Raw genomic sequence first — 21,887 nt, forward strand, 5'->3', positions numbered from 1 at the left:
TTCCCATTACTCAAGATTATGCTTATTTCAGGTTAGTTTTTATTGCTAGTTTTTTTTGTAGAAGAGCTATGATCTGATGTCTACTGGATTATTTTGAAACTTTGATTCCTCATAAATAAGTTTGATTAATCTGGATGCTGCTGTTTATTTTTGTTAAATGCAGAACCTGTCTCTACGTGCTTGGCCTTCTAGCTAAAACTAAACAAGGTTGTGACATTTTAAAGCATCACAACTGGGATGCAGTGAGACACAGTCGTAGACAACCTTGGCCAGTAGTCCCTGATGACATGGAGCAGCTCTGCAATGAACTCTCTTCTATACCCAGCACTCTTAGCTTGAACTCTGAGTCCACCAGTTCTAGGCATAACAGTGAAAGTGAATCTGCACCCTCAAGTAAGTATAACTATTATTCACTGTGTTGTGGTAAACACCTCTTTACATGCTTGCAAAGAATGTTTAGAAAATGCTTTTTATGTATTTCTACACATATGCACTTGATTGAAATTGTATAGATGTACTACAGTTCAGGTTTGTGAGGTTTTGTGGGGATTTAAATCAAGACATATGTCCTATATTTGCATATCATTCAATAGCCCTAAAGAATGCATCATCAATTGTAGCACTGTTAATTGGAGGTCAGTCTGAGATTAGTACTTAGTACAGTAGTACAACTGCGTCTTTAAAACAATGAAATCTTCAACATGTTACAAGATTCCTAAAAAGCCAAGGAACTGGCAAACTAGGTTTTGAATGATGTATTTCAGTTGAGCCCAGAAACAGAATTTCATGAAACATACACCACAAATGATACATTTCAGTTGAGCCCAAAAGTACTAAATGTTAAAGGAAAGCATAGTAAAAAATGTAACCATTGTCACTGTAAGCACAAAAAGTTGATGTTTTTCAGAAGTAACTAAAGCAGCTGCAGTGCAGACTTATCTTCCTAAATTGAGTACTTGTGCTGACAATGGACTCATACATGCATTACATTTCTACTGGGAGAATCGCCACTTCCCTAGTAGAAGAACTACAAGTATACAAATGTTCATTCGGTTTCTCCTGGAGACAGCGTGCCCCACTATGGGAGAAGGAGCTTCCAGGTGTCAATCTGGAAGATCTTCCTTGTGAGACAAATTCTCACGAGAATGAACACTTGTATGCGCCCCTCCCTGTCTGGTATGGGAGGGGAGGTAGAGGAGGGGAACAGAGCAGTTGGGCAGTGTTCCCCACCTCTTCTGCAGACCAGGGATTACCTGGTTTGGGGAACAGGCTGTGGCTTTTGCCCTGCTACTTCCCTCCCTTATTAAATTAGTCCAGGAGGGCAGTGTTGCAGAGCAGGCACTGCTGCTTCCCACCTCTTCACCAAACCAGGGACTGTCAGGTGGTGGCAGAGCAGCAGTGGTGTGGCCAAAAACTGAGCTCAGAGAGACTATCCCAAAGCCCAGTTCCTGGCCCCTCTCACTTCCCCTTGCTGCTCCCACTACCTAGTTGGGTGGTCTGCCGTCTGGGGAAGCATGGAAAGCCTTTCCCACTGCTTCACTCCATCCCACCCCAAACTGGAGGAATAAAGCAACCACTGCTCCCCATTCCTCTCCTAGACAGTGATCACCCTGGTCTTCAGACGGCACAAAGAGCAGGGGAGAAGGGGTGGTACAGGGTGTGAAAGCCTGTATGCTTTCTCTCCAGGAACATTTATAGCAGTGGAAGTTTTTCTGTTTTCTCTCACTAGAAATAAATGTTTGTTCATGACCAATCTTTCCTATAATTGTTATCTACCTTTTTTGGGAGAGGAGAAGGGGGGAGGAATTGCATATTGATAGGAAAAAGAACATTTTAGAAAATATAGTGGGCCATTTATAAATTTGTAAATGAGAAATAATTGCATGTTATATAAATATATTCATAGGATACATAATAATAGTATTGTGTGTATTATTGGTGATGTGAATATTGTTAATAGTAGTGATGATGATAATATTTAGATCTATATTCCTCTACCCAGGAAAGCTCAAAATGGCTTTCAATAATAAACTGTAACTGTAAAACCCTATAACTGTAAAACTCCACCCCACCTACTCCTCATCTCTGTCGCCTGTGAGAGAAAACCCTCCTGCTTAAACTTTGCTTCCCAACCCCCTCCCCATTTGCTTCTAGATATATAAAAAAAAGAATCTCTTTCCATTTCTTCCTTCCTTTACCCTCCTACTCCCAGTCCCTTGCCTCATACTCTTCCAGTGTCTCTCCCAATGTACAACAACACAGAGATAATTTTACTAGCACAAAATGACAACATAATTATTAACTCATTCTTAGTAATAAAAGGCAGAAACTCCTTATTTGTATTGACTGGCATATTGTGACAATTTACAGTACCGTTTAGAGATAGGGATTAATATATACCCACAGATGTCTTTTGATCCTTAAATTTCTGAAAGTCAGAAATCCACCAGAGACAAAGAAAATTACTAAGATTATGATAGGTATTATTTTCTAATTATATAATTACTAGGAACACACAAGGTGAACATAGGTTGGGTGAATGTAAAAATTAAATGCAGTGTGTAGTGTCTCCCTGTAGAGAAAATGTCTTTAAATCATTGCTAGTGCAGGTTTTGTTTTGTTCTGCGAAGACTAAAGGCCACCATTTTTAAGGCAGGTGGCTATATAATGTACAGTATACATAAGACTCACTTGTGCAAGCAGTCTAGGCACTGTCATTTGGAAAGATCATGCTTACCATGTAAGAAAGTAAATTAATTGTAAAGGTAAAATTAAAGCTGTCTGGGGGAAATTTTGTTAATACAGGTGACAAAGAAAAATGCAGTTTCAAGTTGTTTTCATGGTTATATATATTAGCATTTACCACATCAGAGTTAAATTGCCAACTTTTCCATGTAACAAACATAAGACTCAGAGGGAAGGAAATTGTTTTCCGAAACAACAGATGTTAATTTTAAAATTACATCGTATACATAATGCTACATGTGTGCGTCTATGTATTTATTTTAGAATTATGAATTGCATGGTTCAGGTAGGGGAATTTTCAGTAATTTTTCAGGTTTTTTTTGCAATTTCTGCTTTTTTTTTTTAGAAATATTAGCCTTCAGCAGTGATAATCCTTCTTGAATTTCAGGTATGTTCATCATGGAGGATGACCGGTTTGGCAGTACTTCCACTAGCACATTTTTTCTAGACATTACAGAGGATGCAGAACAAACTTTTTATGACAAACCTGGACCTTTAAAGGATAACAATCGTAGTCCTTTTCCCTTTTTTGCATCGAGCAAGTTTGTGAAGAACCGCATCTTAAATTCACTTACCCTGCCTAATAAAAAACACAGAAGTAGCAGTGATCCCAAAGTGTGCAAACTGGCATCATCTGACGGTAAATCAGGCTTGAGAAGAAATCGTACAGTAACAGAACCTTCTAGTAGCATGGACTTCACTTCTGGGGATGTTTTCAGAGTTCCTAAAATCCAAACTGTACGCTTAGAAACTTCTTTTGTTGGGAGCAAGCACATGGAAGATGCAGGTAGTACCCCAAGTATTGGAGAAAATGATCTGAAGCTTCCAAAAGGTCTTGGAAATGAAAATCACAGGGAAAACACAAGCAGAGAGAGACTAATAGGAGATGGTTCAACGCAAACACACTTCAAGAGTCGTAGCTTAAGCTTTAATACAGATACCACAACAAGTGGCATAAGCTCAATGAGCTCAAGTCCTTCCAGGGAGACTGTGGGTGTGGACACTACAAACGTAGACACTGACTATGGAAGTTTGAGTACTGTGGTAAGTACAAAAACAGTTAAAACAAGTCACTGTTCAACACCACAGTCTAACCACCTGCCTCTTTCAAAATCAAACTCTGTATCCCTGGTACCACCAGGATTTTCTCACACCCTTCCTCGAAGAGCTCAGTCCCTTAAAGCTCCTTCCCTTGCTACAATAAAAAGTCTTGCTGACTATAACTTTAGCTACACAAGTTCTCGAGATGCCTTTGGCTATGCCACACTGAAACGCTTACAGCAACAGAGGATGCACCCCTCGCTGTCCCATTCAGAAGCCCTAGCATCTCCAGCAAAGGATGTGCTATTCACTGACACTATTACCATGAAGTCTGGCAGCTTGGATTCACGGCTAACCCCAAGCAGGTAAGAAGCCTCAATAGCTTATTCCTTCATGAATTTAATAGCAAAGTATAGATTTCCAATAAAGGCAGGTGATGATTAGTGCCTAGGGATCCCAGTTTTCCTTGAAAACAGTACAGCTGTTACAAATAATACCTCAATCAAAAATGTTAATTTCCTAATTCTCATTACAGGAGCCCACATTAGCCATCCTAAGTTCTGTTCTGATGGCTAGAACAGTCGCAGGATCTCTTCTTGTATGCATGTTTTCTGTTTTAGCTTTTTTATTACTTTCATATTACCACAATTGAAATTGTGCTGATTAGTCTGAACTTTGTGTCTAGCAATATCTAGTGAGAACAGACCAAGTGTTCTCTGTTCGTTTCTATCTGTATGTCCTACTGAGATTTTAGAACATGTATTGGGAGTACTACTTTTGTCCAGCCTAAATGTGTAAAGCCAGTGAGAGGAGAAACGTTGTGTGAAATCCTGGTGCCATCATCAATGGGATTTTGCCATTGACTTCAGTGGGCCTAAGATTTCATGCACAGGGGTCATTTCTAGATGCTGTCCATGGCTTCTCCTTTATCACTGAAAATGTTAGGTCTTTTCATACACTGATTAGATGACACATGAGATACCTGGCAAGTGACATTGACAGTTTTGCTAGTTATGAAGCCAAAATGCCAACTGCAAAAAAAAAATAAAATCCTAGCACACCCTAACTTTCATTTCTTCATACTTTTTTATGCTTTTTCTTTCATGTCAATCTTAGCTAGCAGATGTCTAATTGAAAGGGGGAAGAGATTTATTTTCTCTTGATTTGTCCCTCTCTAAGTATCCTAGCTGATGTGAAGGAAAGGTGAGAGGTGTGCTTGTTCTTTAGAGTCCTGTAGATGCTGCACACCAGTGGGACATTTTGCTGCTTTTGCTGTCCTTTTTGAGTTCACCATGAAAACTGCTTGCCTCATTGCTCATTGCTTTCCCAAAAAGCGTGAAAGTGATATACTCTTGATAGTTTCAGTATTCTGAGTAGGAGCCAGGAAAAATCAGTCATGTTCCTTTATTCTCATTCTGTTTGCCACACAAAGAGTGGAATTCACTTTTATCACAGGAAACTTAGGTCTGGTCTGCTGTAGGTTTCCTGTGTAACCTTTAGTTTCTCAGTGCATTCATTTTTTCATATGTAAATGGGGTTAATAGTACCCTTGCACTTCACAGTGACACTAAGTGTAAGTACCACTGTTTGTGAGGCAACAGAGGGGCCCGTCTGATTACCCAAAACAGGTATGAGAGATGTCTTCCTAATGACTCAATACAATGGTATGGTTTTAACTGTTGTTCACATTCAGCGTCAGTTTCATAACAAAAACTAGGATTTTTTTTTTAATTGAAATCATAGGTTATGTGGAAGTCAGAGTTCATATTTTTGCCAGCAACAGTAAACTTGTTTGTCAGGGGCCAAGTGGATTGTCCAATATCACAACTTCTAAAAATGGTATAAAGTAGCTATACTAACAAACATGAAGTCACAATTTGAGGATCCAGTACGTTACCACGTACTAAGGTTTACAGCCAAGCACCAATGGAAAAAGGGGATTTGGGATATGTCTAGAATTATCTCCTCGGTGATCCTGATATCATTCATCACATGCAGAAGAAACCATGTGCATTTGCTTTTTGGAGCATACCTAGGGATAGTCTCGGGATCTGTTTGGTACTGTCACTTCAACACCACTCTGACAACCACACGCATTTTTTCAGCATGTAGTACATGCAGTGTAACCTGGGGAGAAAAAGAAAGACTTTTATGGGCTTCTTAGACAGCTTTGAAATATTAGAATAGTTTTTGTAGAAAGATTAATGGGAAGGAGGAAGGATGAGTGATAGTCAAAGGTACAGATTCAATTCTGTATATGGATGTCAACACTATATGCAAGTAGAAAAAAGCATATGTATTTGTTTGCTTATATATGGAGCACACTTCATACTTTGTGCATACAACATTCTAAAAAGTATGGCTCAAATGGCTTATTTTATATATGCAACAAAAGGGAACTCTGATGCAAGTATCTGCGTTAGATTGTGTGTGTGTGTACATACACACATGCACACACATACAAGGGCTGTGCAAAACAGCACCCTTCTGTTTCGACAGGACAGTGTTTCATTTAGTTTCGAAAGCACTGTTCCATTTCGTTTTGTCGAAGCTGTTTCTATGCTGTTTCAACATTTCATTCATAGGCTATAATGGGGAAGCACGAAACTGCCTATAACTTTGTCATTTCTTACCTGATCCGGATGAAACGTGCAGAGATAGTAGCCCCTTCTGAGGCCATGAAGCCTGCCAGGTTTCAAGGAGATAGGTGCAGGGGTTTCTGGGAAACTGCACCTCCGGCTGTTGACAAGCAGAACTCATAATATGCGACTGTGTGTGTGTTTTCCATCACTCCCCCAGAGCACTGCAATTGGAAGGGACTTCAGAGAAGGATCAGTCAGTGGCCAGCTACACACAGTCAATATGAGAGTGGTCCTTCCCCCCTCTTCCTCCTCCCTCTGCTTACCTTCTGTTTTCCTGCAGGCAAGCCCAGCTTGAACTTTGAAATTCGAAACGTTTTGAAACTTTCTAAATGTATCGACTGCCCTCATTTTGTTTCAAGGCTGTTTTGAAGCCCTTCTTTTTGTTTCTAAATGAAACAGCTGGCAACATTTTGCACAGCCTGTGTGTGTGTGTGTGTGTGTGTGTGTGTGTAGATCGGAAGGAATATTAGAATAGAAAATATGTACATGTAAAATACATGTTACATGTATGAAAGGGGATGTGTGTGTAATCTTGCATGTTCTTCCACTCCTTTTGTGGGTTTTCTGTATGAAAGCATTTTATAACATAATGGTAGATTCATTTGTGTGAACTATGTCAAATTACATTATATTATTATATAGATGAGTTTGATCCACCCTTTCCTAACAAATGTGAAAATAAAGATTGTAGAGGGTATTCTTAATTACTGTACTGGGATAATTAATTGAGAACATTATGGTTTAGCTGCCTGCCTCTTTCACCCTGTTTCAGAACAAATATATTCCATATAATTATACTGTGATATCACTTACAGTTAAATTACTCTCCTCTGTTGTACTTCAGTAATAAAATTGAAGATAATTTAATATTCTGCCACACTGAGTTATTCAAGTCCAATTTTTCTATAAGGCTAGAAACCAAAATAGCATAAAAATCTAACTGCTGTGAAAAGACTGTCGTTCTTCACATTGATCTTCTGTGATTCTTTTTCTGGTCATAAATTCAGACCTTTTGATGACCCAGCAGCTTCCATTAACTTACATGAAAACTTCTGGCTGCTTTTTACTTAAAGAAAATCAGGCTGATTTATTTAATTGCCCAAACATGAATTTAGGAAATTAAATTTGTCACAGTTTTATTAATCATGTTTTTTATGATTGAGTACAGTCATATATTCATAAAATTTAACTCGAAATCTGCTCAGATGTCCAAAATTTTAATTAACATTCTGATTACTTACCATCTTTCCAGATTATCATCACAGCCCATACCTCTTGCTACAGAGTGGTTTTTATGAAAATCTCATCATTGTTTACCTACGCTGTCATTATATCTATCAGATGTACCTTGAAAAAAATGCTTCTAAATAGAAATCAATATTAGTTCTGAATTCTACTGTTGTAAATGGGGGTAATAATGGCAAATAGTCTCTTAAAATATTATAACTGTTTAGTCCCTGTTCAGTCATTGCAGAAGTAGTTGTTGAAGAGTAAGTGCATAGGATGAATTTTAATTCTGGATTCTTCACTACTTGTTGGTATGAAGATTTTAGAAAATAAATACTATTGTGTGTCTTTCCAATTCTGTATTCAGGTTTTTCATTTAAGCAGTATTATGTGGAGTAATACATCAGCAAACATGAACAATTCCTTTTAATCTCAGACTGTATCTGAATACATAAGCACAAAAGGACTGAAGCAGTGGAGCAGAGGAAACCATAATTTTGGCATTTCCTGACTTTTCTGTAGCTTAACTTTATAACCTTAATTTTCCTTTAGCCTATACTGTGTAGTTTCCAGGGTTTGAGGAAGGAGGAGTTCCATTTTATGGTATATTGGTACTTGCATGGATCAGAATATTAGGAACAGTGTGATCCATTCTGCCACTTTGCCATTGGAGGTAGTGCAGTAACTGATAGTAGTGCAGATTGTTGTCTTCTTTTGGACCAACACTAAAGGGACATAAAACTGTGGGAGGCCAAAACCCAAGGTTTCCATTTAGTTTTGTTTCCTTTCTGTCTGAATCGATTGCGTCTCAATCCGATCTCTCTTGTCCCCACATCCATCCCCAGGACTTCTCATTCTGTCTCATTGTGCTCCCCTATCCTCCTAGACCTTTCTCCCACTCTTTGTCCAGTCTATGCCAATTCTTCCTCTGCACGCTGACATCTGCTTTGTTTCTTTTCTCTGCTCCCACTCTAATGATTCTTATTTCTAGTCCCTCACCCAGACAGTCCCATTTTCTCCCCTCCTCTCCAACCCTTTATCTGAATTTTCCCCTCTGTCTTCAAGGCTCCTTGTCCCAAGGAGCCACATAAAAAGAAGTGAAGAACCATTCTAGTTGCTTTTGCATTCAGATTGGGCAGTGTTCTTCTATTCTGCCTTGGGCCTAGCCTAGTAAGTAGGTCACTTTGATCCCAAGAGAAGTAGTTTCTCTGCTCTTGAGTCCTAGTGGCTGCACCTAGACCTGACATAGTCCATAGCAGCCACTGCAAAAGCAAAGGAGAGTCTTGCTCAATCTCAGGTCTAAGCAAGCCCAGCATGGATGGAAATATTTGCAGATTTAGGTACTAACATCTCAGATGTTTCTACCAAGAATGTGTGAACTGTAATTTTTCAGACTTTTAACTTAGCCAAATTTGGAGTGCATTTTCACATAGGCTAAAACTTAGCCTTCGTATACAAGATTCCCTTCTGCCAGTTATCAAATCCCTTTTCAAACACATTGGGGAACTGAAGATTTTTTTAAAATTTAATGTCATGAAAATGTGTTTCTCCTTTGCCTCATTCTCAGAAACAGCTGAACTGTTTTGCCTGAAGTGTTCTAATCGGGGATCAACCTGATACCTGATCAGCCTGTGGCAGATATTTGGGATGAAGAACTGCAATCTCAAATGGTTAAAATGTGGCAAGGTTATAAAATAAAAACAGGGTCCTGAAATGGGAAGTGTTGGACAACCTTAATATACAGCACTATCAGCTCTTCTTGTTTGTAAAATGCAGAAATGCATAACTGTCAGTTTTGTCTTTTTCCCCTTCTGTCTTATAGGTTCATGAAAGCTTTAAGTTATGCTTCACTAGATAAAGAAGATTTATTGAGTCCTATTAACCAAAACACACTGCAGCGTTCCTCTTCTGTTCGCTCCATGGTATCTAATGCTACATATGGTAGCTCTGATGATTACATTGGGCTTGCTCTCCCAGTGGATATCAATGAAATATTTCAGGTATGTACATGGCAGTTATTTACGTGGGTTAGAATAAAAATGAAGATGTATCTTCAGATTGTGTAATGGCAAAACTTCACCATCAGATTCAGTATTCTAGTAGCCTTTTTTTATTCTTATCCAAATCAATTTGGAGATCTACAGTTTGGAGATGCACCAAATAGGATACTAAAATTTTTAATAGTCTTAATTTCTGAGGCAGTATACTTTATTTGTTTTTTTAGACAAGCTGTGATAAGCATTTTAGAAGGGTGCTCCTTCATTTAAATGAACCTTCCTTAAGCAAAGAATAGTAAATTCAAACTAGAAAGCCTGTGTCTTAAGTTGGTATAACTCCTATATATGTGCTGTTATTTTGTGCTCCAGAGCGATAGAACTTGCAGCTGGCAGTGGTATTTTATACTAAAATTGGCATAATCTTATGGGCATTTTCTCATTTCCCGCATCTTCTCATTCTCCAAAATCCTTCTCTCACTTCAATTTACTTCCTTCATGAAATAACTATTGCAGCATCTTCCTTCTCCTATTCCACTATCGTGTCTATTGCCTGTTTCTGTTGCCTCAGTTTTCTGTCCTCTGTTTCTTTATAGGTCCTCTGCTATCTGTTTTCCCTGTGCTCCACAGGAATTCTTTCATTGGCCAGTAATAGATCAAGAGCTACTTTCAGGTCCTTATGCTAGCTCTACTGATAGCCTATCAGTTCCTCCTCTTAGCAGTGACTGTTTCTAGGCCTTCCTCAGGAAATGCTGTCTAAAGAATTTTCCTTATTCACCAAAGAGAAGTCATCAGGCCCCATTCTTTGACTGCACCTGCTTCCTGGGTGTGTTTATTCTCCTACAGCTTCCTGTCACATTACTACTGGATGATTTCCAAACCCACCTCTATACATTCCAACTTGCTTCCCTCCCCCTGAAATCTATACAAAGTATACATGCATGTCAAGTTGCCAGCTCAAAATGAACATAAAGAACCCTACCCCTACCCAATCTTCTTTGTTTCCCCTAGGAGTTGCATGGTGGGGCCCTAATCCCAAGTGAGGCTTCTAAGTTCTAATATAAGTAATGAATCATGGATATTTAAAATGGCATCGTCGTAACAGAAACTGTATTATCTGACTCATTACTCTTCTGTCCAGTATTTGGCATCTAAATCAGTTGTTTGTATCTGTAATCTTTACACTTTAACTTATTTCTAAATTCTCTGCATCAAATTCTGACTCCCCTTATTTTTCCTCTAAGGCTCTAGATAGTGTTTGTGATTAATTCTTTCTTTGTTTCCGAGCCTGCATTCTCCAATTCTCCTACCTATTCCTAGTGGTGCATAGAGCATCACTTATGAGCCTCAGAGACAGGTAGCTTCATTCCTCCTTCAACTCCCTACTCATGATTCATTGACTGACTTTGCTATATGGATCTTGCTCTAATATCTATTATTCTAACAATGTTTGGTCCATCAGACCTGTTAAATAACAATAATGACAAACTAAAACCATTGCACAATAAAGACAAAAGCAAAGGGAACTGACAAGGTATAACTGCATAAAATGTTTCTGACAAGTTTTTTGTTTTTTCTTGCTGTAATCCTCATGATCTTAATTCCTTTTATTATCACCCACCATTTATTTTACTTTTATTTACAATTTAAGCAGGGGCGGCATGGGGAAGAGGGGCTTGGGCCTGCCTGCCCTGCACAAGTGAGCCCACAAAGGTGTGGCACTCCCAGCAGGGGCAGCACCAGCCTCTTCCCTGTCCTGGGGCTGGGCTCAGAGCAGGCAAGGGTGGAGCGGGCTCAGCTGCGCGAGGCGAGTGGCAGTGCTGGGAGGGAGAGCCACATGGAGGCTAAGGCAAATTTTCAGTGTTTGTAGCCTCTACACCCCCCCCCCCCCAAGCGACCTGGCCTGGCCTGGCCCAACCTCCCCATCGGGAGGAGACTGGCGTCGCCCCTGAATTTAAGTACTTCAAGGCATTTTTTGTCTGTTTAGCACCATACAATTAATATTTCCTGGTGTAGTAAGTTCACTGACTTTCAGATCATTGTGTGCACTTGACCATTAGCGGTGTCATTTATAAAAAATATAACTAATTATGATCAGTTTTGTTAGCTTTGGGTTGCAGCTATTCTAATAAAATCCATTTTTTGTGTGTGCATCTTATTTATTAACTTCCTTGAAACATCTCTGCATAATTTCATTTAAATAATTTCAGGTGAAAGAAACTCCTTATTTCCAAAAGAAAACCATGCCTCCGTTTGATGATCGTGGAGCTAGAGTCTTTTCACCGGAAGCAGGCGGTAGTATTTTCTCATCAGTATCTTTTCATTTTAGAGTTAAAATTGCTACTTGTATGTTTGTGGCACAGTTGGTGGTCCTAGCTGGTCAGTTTGGAGAACTGTGTATATAAGTTTTCAGGGTAATAACACAGCAACCTCGTATTTGATCTTAAACGCAAGTTGATCCTGTTCTTGCTTAGAAGTCATGTATTTGATTTGCCAGCAAGGAAGTTTGAGTGAGGTCACTGGTGAAGGAAAATTAACTGGTACACAAATAAGCTGGAGAGGGTGTTGGCAGGTTAGAGAAAGCAGCTAACTATTAAAAGAGCTTTCCTTTGATTACAAGTAATTTTCTACCAATTAATCAGTCTGCAAACAATGAATAATAGATTCTCAGTTGTGTTTCCCTGTTTGGTATCCTTCGTGTTTTGCTACAGGCCATTCAACAATTCCCTCTTGATACTTGTCTTTCGAAGTGTCAGTCTATGAAATCTTCCCTTTTCAGTGGGAAATCTCTTTCTTCCTATCAGATAGGGCCAGTGCATCACCAGAAGCACTGGAGCCTTGATATGAAGGAGGACTGCAGATGTTCTGTCCTATCCAGTTACCTTTACAATATACTATATTAGTCCAAAACAACCAGAATATGATCATCTTCAGGAAATGCTGTAAGGGCTGTATTTTTAGGACAGCAACTGAAGAAATAAATGCTGTTACTGGCAATTAAACAAGAGAAAAAATGAATGTGGTTAGTTAGAGTGCTGCCTGATTGTTTGTATTACTGTGTTACTCTTTTTAAAACAATTATAACAATTTTTCAGAGAGACATTGCATGTTGAAACAAGCATTTCTTGTTAGTATTAAAGCCAAATATATAAAGTGGGTTTTCTCAACTTTTTTATAATTTGTATATAGTTGCCACATTTTTTAATGAGGAAATGGCCGTTTTGCCTATGAATGAAAGAATAGGTTAAATAGGACTTTAAGGCTGAAAGGGTCATCAGCAGGGGTCTGGGTTTTCCATTTTGTATGGAAAAATGCTGGTTTTCTCCTTTAAAGGAGAAAAACTTGGGAAACCACAGGTTTCCCCTTGCAGGCTGTCAGAGTTCCAGCCTGCAAGGAGATGCTTGGAGGTTGAGGGGGGGGGAGCAAGACACAGGGGGGTCCACGTGCATGAGCTTGCACGCACATGCATGCAGCAACCAGGCCATATGGTGGAGAGCAGCTGTGCAGCAGCACAAAGCAGTGGGGGGAACAGCTGCAGCTGGACTATCATCCTGGTAAGTGAAGGGCTGGGAGAGCTCTGATTTTTCTATGATAGAAAAATCGAACACCAAAATATGTATGTATTTAGTAAGGATGCACCAAAAAAATGTTTGGGCCAATTATTGACCAGCCATATTGGCCGATACTGATCCGATGGCCAATATGCAGCCCGGCAGTTTGGAGAGCAGTGCCCGGCCAGTAAGTCTGCGGACGTAAGAGGCACGGGGTGGGAAGGGGTGTGGTGGGGACAGATGGAAGTCCCTACAGTAAGGCAGGGAGTGGGGTTGGGGCAGGTGCTGCCCAGCCAGAGGGGGGTAGGGAACGACACTGGATGGAGACAGCAGCTCCTGTGGGGGGGGCAGCTCCTGCCTCTGCGTGCACCCCTGGGGGAGGCATGGTGGGCATGTGCCCCCCCCCCCCCCCCCCCAGATATGTGCACAGGGCAAAGGCAGGCTACCGCTGCACACTCGTGGGCTACGCCAGGATCTTCCCAGCAGCTGTACTGGGAAGGGGTCTATGCCAGTGGTTTTAGCCCCCCTTCCAGTGCCACCTGCCCTACCCAGCCTGAGCACAGCCGCCAGGAAGAGCTTGGTGCAGCGGCTGTCTGCCCTCGCCCTGCACACAAGTCAAGGGGGCAAATTCCCCCCGTAACTCCCCCAGGGGTGTGCATAGCGGCGGGGGCCACCCCTCCCCCTTGCACCCTCAGATGAGCTGCCTCCTCCGTCCTGTCCTGCCCTGGCTGGGCAGCGTCTACCCCTGCTCCAGCCCCACTCCCTCCCTCACCGTGGGGGCCTCAATCTGCCCTCCCCACGCCCTTTCCTTCCCCCATGCTCCTTCCCACCACAGACTTACCAGCCAAACACTGCTCTCCAAGCTGCTGGGATGCATTCCTGGCTGCGTGCATGCTGGAGCTACACACGTGCACATGGCATTTATTGGTGCCATTATCCGCCCTATCAGTCAAAAAAGCTGATTGTGGACAATGTCAATTTTCCTTTTAATTTGGTTCCAATACAGTATGGGCTGATGCATCAGTGCACTTCTAGTATTTAAATTTTTTTTATTATAACAATTGAAGCATTGGTAGGCTTCCAAATTGCTTTAAAATTGTAAGTATATTAATAAAATATTGTGTTCAATTGACACCTATATATATAGTGGTGTTTCATTTTTATCATGGAAAACATGAATTTGGTGGGGGGTGTTAAATCAGAAAATTTTGATTTTTAAACAGAGAAAACCAGGATCCCTGAACATCAGATTTGGGCTGCTAGTATCATGGGCTGCTGCGTTGGTTAATCCCTGTTAAAATGCCTGTTTCTGTTTTTGAGTAGTTAGCTTATAACAAAACTTTCTCATTTGCATTGAAAATAAAAATGAATGTGGACACTTTTTTCATTATTATTTGTGAACTAGTGTTTGCGGTGTATTTTTTTTGCAGTATGTGATGTGCAGATGAAATTTACAAATGTTTGTTTTGCTGTTTTGAGAAATGTGATTCGATAGGATTTACAAAAATGCTACTTTTCATTCTGTGCAACTCACAGATATTAAAGCTAAAACCTCTTCAGAATGAAAACTATATTTTCTATGTTTTTCACCTAATCTTAAAAGAATCCATTTAATTCAAGGTATATTAACATAGCCTGTATTAGTATTCTGACTTTCTGACATCTAATTGCATATCTACAGGACTTCCTTCTGGTACTACTGATGTTGTCAAAAGCCCTTTTCAAATGCTTCGACAACAGATCAGCCTCACAGAAATAATGAATACAAGCCGTTCGGATGCCTCTCAGTTTTTAGAAAATACAGAAGACACTGGGCTACAAGAGCACACAGATGAGAACTGCCTTTATTGTGTCTGTGTCCAGATACTGGGATACCAGTCTAATAACAGAGTGAACTCTTCATATACTCATACAGGTTAGTGGGCTTTTAGTAGGAAGTATAGTATTATTGAATGAAATATTATTGGTTTTTGTTGTTTTTGTTTTTGTCTATAACAGTTATGCATCTGTGCTTTCCTTTTATTGACTGTGCTGTTTTAACATAGCAGTTGATACAGATTTTCTTTTGCTGTCAGTCATATTTTATGCTGATTTCCTTACTTTCTGTTGTTTCTATTAGTGTTAGTCCTACTGTGTGCATACATTCTGTTTTTAAAGCTTTTAAAAGCTTACTGAAATACACCAATTTAAAATCTAAAATTTGTAACCAAATTTAAGCCTAACCACATAGATTGGCAACCACAAACGGCTTTTAGACCAGCTAAAAAATATAATTTTCTCATGCAAAAATAATTATTGGTAGAAGCAGAATGTTGGAGAAAAGATGCAGTTGCTTGAGAGGTGATTTGATTTTGAAGTGAAATGGATGATAGGCAGTTTATGTGCCTTCCTACTTAAGCCTGCTTCTGCAGAGTTGGCTTGTGCATGTTTTAGGTAGCATGCATAGAGAAGAACTTATTTCTGTTTACAGGGATCCTCACCACGTTACCACATAATGATCTACCTAGTTTTGTTTCCTGTTCCATCAAGAATTTTGCATGAATTATTTGGCTAGTTAAGTGGAATTCTACTGGTAGAGAACTGAAGCATCACTCCAGTTTTACATCTCCTAAATGTGTGTAACTTGGTTTTCTGCATCTTCGCATCTCCCACAGTCCTGGTACATTCAGGCTGTTCCCCTCCTGTTTTTGCATTTTCTAAGTGCCATTTAGTATTGCAACACTGCCCCAACTGCTGGCATCCTTTTCTGTCTAGCAGCAGTTCACTTCACTTCACACCTCACCTTCTCTTTTGTAGCTTTGCATTTAATAGTTATTTTCTGATAGCAAGAAGCAATCTATTTCTCTCCTTTTCTCTGGAGTACTATAATCTAGATTAGAATTACTGCAGGAGGCTCCACCGTGGCCACAGCAATGTGGCAACTGCTGCAAAGGGGGCTAAAAATTCTAAAATGAATAGCAAGAAAAGGGTGAGGGGGAGAAAAGAAAAGTAAGAGGACTTTTCCTGAATCCCCATTCTGACTGAGGCATGGAAAAATGCAGAAAAGTTTTTTCCTGCAGAATAAATTGGGACACATGAGCAGAATGGTCGTATTTGACATTTATATATAGATCCAACTAGAAGCTCACAAAGGCAAGCAGACATGCCAAATTTTTGGCAGCACCCAGTTCCACCATCTTTTTGAACAGATAACAAGGAGGAACTGAGAATCCTAGATGAGGGTAAATTCAAGTGTGTGTGTTTTTGTGCAACCTATAAGTTGCCAGGGCCTAAAAAGAACGCCCTCACTGGCTTATTTAGCAAAGCATTTCCTGTCTGAAGTAGGTGTTTCCCAAGGATGCAGGCATCTCAAAATAGATTTTGAAGTTTCCTCAGCCAGTTTTGTTGATGTTGCCCACCACATATTTCAATAGCTTTGATATCCTAGCTTGATCACTTTAAAGCAAAGGAGAACTCTGGCCATCCTAAATTCCATTCTGCCCCTTAGAAAGTGGCCATATCAACAACATTTATGAATACAGCAGAGGTTTTCAACCACAGCCATAGCATCCAGCTCAGCAGGTAGGCACCACATCTGGTGACATCCATTTCAGACGAACCCTGTATTCCAACCCGGTTCACAGCCTCCTTCATTGTGAGACATAGACATTTGCTAATATTGTGACAGATGGAGCAGTTCATATCCTCGTCACATAGGACATTTATACACGTACTTTTTGTCCCGCGATGTGCCAGAGATCCACCAGTATACATGAGCTGAGGCAAACTTCACGGTGCTGCATGCAGTTGTATAAGTGGTGAAATGCATGTCAGCACACAGAAAATGGTGGCGGTGCACTTTTGAACTAAAGCACCTCCTATGTGTTTTAGTTCAAAAATGTGCTGCTGCCATTTTCTTGGTACTGATACACATTTCATTGCTTATACAACTGGAAATGTCACAGCGCTGGGTGTAAAAATGCCCATAATGCCTCAAAAGGGGTTTCCAGCCCAGTAGATGGAAGAAACATTCCTTTTATCTGTCTGCACTGAAGTATTGGGGAAGTGATGACAGGACAAATTCAGGAACCATCAGGCAGCAAAACTAGGTGTGGAAGCACAGTCTCTAAGAGCTCCCTGTGATACTGAACTGTCTCTACCCAGATGTGAATCTGGGGCCCCTGGTAGATGTTATACTGAAGACATGATTAACCAGTTAATAATGTTGCTAGTAATAACCCAGCCAGATATTCATGCAGTTAATCCCACATTAAATTGCATGTATGGCCAGACATTAGCTGATCAGGGCTCCCAGCCTCAGGAGCACATGAGAACCCTTGACTCGTGTGTGCACCCAAGACTGGAAGCGCTGATCAGCTGACTGCTGCTCCCAGCCTCCAGGGCACATCAGACTCAAGGGCTAGAATGTGTCCTGGAGGCTGGGAGCCACGGTTAGCTGTCATGCTCAGGCATGGGGGCACATCAGATCCCTTGACACCACACTGACACTCCTGCTGGGAACAGCAGCTGATTAAGGTTCCCAGCCTCTGGAACACAATGGAGTCAAGACTTCCCCTGTACGCCAGAGCCTGGGAGCCCAGATCATGGGATCTGGGCTCCCGGAGTCAAGGGCTGTGGTGCACCTCTGAGGCTGGGAGTGGCAGTCAGCTCATCGGCACTTCCAGACTTAGGCACATTGGAGCACTTGACTCTAATATGCTCTTGAGGCCGGGAACAGGATCAACTTGACTAGCTTTCTACTTGCCTGTGCAGGGGGAGCCTGGGCTCCTGCTGCACCAGCATTGTGGTACAATAGGGATCTGATGTGTGATCCCACAGTCACACTCCCTGCTATGCAGGAAGGAAATGGCAGGAAGCACTATTGTTGGGTTCACACATCAGATTCCATTGTGCCTTTAGCTATATGTCTGCCAGGGGACTGGGAGACAATTCCACTTCTCAAAAGAATCATCTTTGACAATCTCAAACCAGTGAGTGAGAGTAGTAGTGAGTTGCAGTTCTTTCTCAAACAGCTTCTTCTTTAAAATCAAACTCACCATCTTGAGCAGTCCCAGTAAACACTGCCCTTGGATGCAGGAGCAAAAGAAAAAAATGGATCTTAGGTCTGTACTTGGTATTTTTCATTTTCCAGAAATGTAGAGGAGATCAGTTTCAGAGCCATCCTGGGTCTCACATCATTCAACACTGGATGGGGGATTCCAGCATGGACAGTAGCATCTCTGTGCCAAGAGAACTTCCTGTCTTGTCTTGTTCTTGTGAACAATTCCAGGCTTTCAGAAAAAAAAAATTGGATATGCTATGACCTGTAACTTATGTCATTGGTTAGGCTGCATTCTAAACCCATATTCAGGCTATCTAAATCTTTCAGATTTTTTTTCACAATGTAAAGTTCACACATCTGTTTTCCAGGTTCTCATCACCTCGTCTTGATTATTCTGATATCTTTTTCTCTGGCCCTGACAAATTCAGTTTTTCTGTGCTCTCATCCATTCAGAATGCTGCTGCAAAGATAGTTGGCAGTCCACTGCTTTGACTATCTTGCTTATCTCTCTACATTCCTCTTTTAATGCATCAAATACAGGATTACTTGCAGGTGAATACAAGGACTTCACAATGTATTCTATACCTGTCTGTCAGTTCAGTAATTAGAGTTCAGCTTCTGCCTTCAATTAGTCCCTGATATGTACACATTGGTTGTCACATTCTTAAACGGATTTTTTTTCATTTTTTTAAGTTCCCATTGGCTGCGTACTCCTTTTAAATCCCTCCTTAAAATTTTCCATTGCTGTAATAATGCCTACAAAATAGCTTAAGCTAGTTGCTGATGTGATAAGACCACTGTCTACCTTGCTGATAAATACTGTTTGATTGGACTTCCTTACCTATCTTGTTTTAAACTGTGGAACAGAGACCTCTTTTTCTGTGTTTGTACCACGCCTAATATAGTGGATCCTGATCTATGTCTCATACAGAAATGACATGGTAATACAGGTCAAAATTCTTAACAGTAAATAAGAGTAGTATAGGCCTTTTATAACTTATAAAATAAAATGACTGCTGGGAAGAAGGAGCCTTTGGAGTGCCACACCAGCAGAGCTAAAAGAAACGGGACAGACTTGAAATAGCTTTGGATGAGCCATCTGATGACAAACCAGAGAAGGGGGATATTTAGAAGGGGTGTTTGAAGATATCCATCAGCAAACTGGAACTTGCAGTTTGAAAGAGCATAGCCCAGGTGTATCAATTTTGGGAAATACTGCTGGCAGAAGCTGCAAAGTAGGGTGTGCAAAACGGGCCGTATTTGATTCAGATTCAGCCTGAACTGGGGACAGTGATTCAATTTGTTGATTCAGATCACTGTTCCTGATTCAATTTGGCCAAATCTGAAGATTCAGTGCTGATTTGGAGAATCCGCAATTTGGCCATAGACACAGCTTTAAATGTTTTTTCTACATACCTCAGGGTACCAGGCGCAGCTCATGAAGCTGTGATGCTGGATTGGATGGAGCATCCCACAGGAGCACAGGGGGCCTCCCCGTTTGCTCAGTGAACCCAGAAGTGGACCAGAAGTACTTTCAGTCTGCTTCCAGGTCCGCCAGGGAGCGCGTGGGGGGCCACCTGCACCTCCCGGCTCAGCAATCAGCCAGCCATGGTAGGACACCAAGTGTCCCCCCCCAGACCCAGGAGGTGCTAGTTGCTGAGTGTGGGGGGGGGCGCAGGGCAGGGAGCCCCCCCCCTCCCCCCCCCCCCCGCGTGCTCCCCAGCGGACCTGGAAGTGGACTGGAAGTGCTTCTGGTCCACTTCTGGGTCTTCTGGGGAGCCCACCACGCTCCTGTGGGAGGCTCCATCTTCCCCAGCATTGCAGCATTGACGAGCTGCCTGGTACCTTGAGGTATGTAGAGAAAACATTTAAAGCTGCATCTGTGTCCAAATCTCTGAATCTCTCTGAATCTATTCGGAGGGTTCCAATCCAATTTGGAGAGATTAAAGGGTCTCCTGATTTGATTCAGAGATTCAGCCACCGAATAGGGCCAAATCTCCACCGAATCGAATCAGGGACCAAAGCTTCACACAGCCCTACTGCAAAGCTCTTTCTGTTTTGCTTATTTAGACTGAAGGTTAGCAGCCTTCTGCCCACAGATGTGGAGCATCAGCGGCGTTTAGCTCCAGGCACTCTCCCTGTGCCACCATGGGGAGAACAGTGCTAGCCCATCTGCCCACCTCTTATCTGTTGTGGGTCATTCTAGCCCACAGACAGAAAAGTTTGCCTACCCCTGATATTAGACTGTTAGCTCTTGAGTAGAAGAGCTATCACATGATTATTTGTATGAAAATTATCTACCACAAGGGGACTTTATCTCAGTCTCTAAGTGTTACTGTGTTGCTAGGACCTCTGCCAGACATACAGGTAAAGGTATGATGGGATTTGATATGAGATCCACACAGTTGGACTTCCTGCCCATGCCACATGATTATGGGATTTGGGATCAGATCCCATCATGTCTTATTGCCAGTGCAGGGGAATCTTGAGATCATGATGCTGGGCTTCCTCTGCACTAGGAAGTAGCAGGCTACCACATGTGGAAGCCCTTTCAGCTGATCTGGACTCCCAGCTGTAGGGATGCACCTAGCCACACATTCAATTAATGGCATGATAGTATCCAGCCACAAAATTATTACACATTTTGGGGGGGGGAATAACTTGGCTTATTCATTACTTCATGACGCCATTAGTTGCTTTAACCATGGCTGGGTCATAGCCTGTGATCTGGTTAACTGATTAATCATGTTTTAAGTGTAATATGTGGCAGGGGCCTAGTGTACCTACCATTAATATTGTTCTGTTATAGGCCATTTTTCCAAAATTTGGTTTTAGTTGGAAGTATTTGTCTCTAAGGGTGTCTATACAAAGAGGTGCTCTAATTAAAACGCCAGTATCATGTGTATTAAGCCCCCACACATTTCAAAGTGGCCATGGTATGCTTTAACTAAAGCTCATTCAGTGAACTTTAGTTAAAGCACCCCAGCAGCCATTTTTAAACCTGCAGGGGCTTATACACATGATGCTACAGCAATGCTAGAGCGTTGTAATTAGTCTAATCAAGTCTGCTCCAATGCATTATAATTTGAACACACCAGAGCACATGTATGTGTACCCTTAATGTTTAGATTAATGCTGCTTTAACGATATTCATTTCAGTATATGTTGATTCTCATACATGTAGATGAGAAACAGTGAATCTCAGAAATAGATAGTTTTGTCAAAGAATCAGTATTTTTGCTTCTGGGTAAATAAAATGTATGTTCTAACATGTTTTAATGCATTAAAATTATCTTCCTTTTTGTCTTTAATGATACATTTATATTCTCATACTGTTCTATTGAAAGATGCAATATTTGTTGTCAGATTTTTCAGACATTCCATATCCTGATTGGTGTGGACAGACCATCCATAATCACTTAGATGTGGTTTCTCATTCCTCAAAGTTTTCTGGGATTTCAGGCTGTAGTGATGCAGTATCCCATGGTTCAGCTAGTAGCACCAAGAGTACAGATCTTGTACTAGGTAAGCTGGAATACCGTTTTAGTATGTGAAAAGTACTTAATCTGTAACATTTTCTCTTATATTTAGATATTGTATTGCAAAAAAAGACATTCTATTTTTCATTCACCATAATAAAGCAGTG

General features: G+C 41.0%; 1 protein-coding gene across 1 annotated transcript in view; it reads left to right on the forward strand.

Moving 5' to 3' along the window:
• Positions 1-21,887, forward strand: part of RICTOR (RPTOR independent companion of MTOR complex 2) — a 173,568-nt gene that overhangs the window by 143,630 nt on the left and 8,051 nt on the right. The window contains exons 30-35 of the mRNA XM_006276624.4: positions 164-393; positions 3,134-4,151; positions 9,478-9,655; positions 11,860-11,944; positions 14,882-15,115; positions 21,608-21,766. Of these exons, the coding sequence (XP_006276686.1) occupies positions 164-393; positions 3,134-4,151; positions 9,478-9,655; positions 11,860-11,944; positions 14,882-15,115; positions 21,608-21,766 (1,904 nt within the window). The remainder of the gene's footprint in view (positions 1-163; positions 394-3,133; positions 4,152-9,477; positions 9,656-11,859; positions 11,945-14,881; positions 15,116-21,607; positions 21,767-21,887) is intronic.

This window comes from Alligator mississippiensis, chromosome 3 (assembly GCF_030867095.1).
Source record: "Alligator mississippiensis isolate rAllMis1 chromosome 3, rAllMis1, whole genome shotgun sequence".
In the NCBI taxonomy this organism is placed as follows: Eukaryota; Metazoa; Chordata; order Crocodylia; family Alligatoridae; genus Alligator; species Alligator mississippiensis.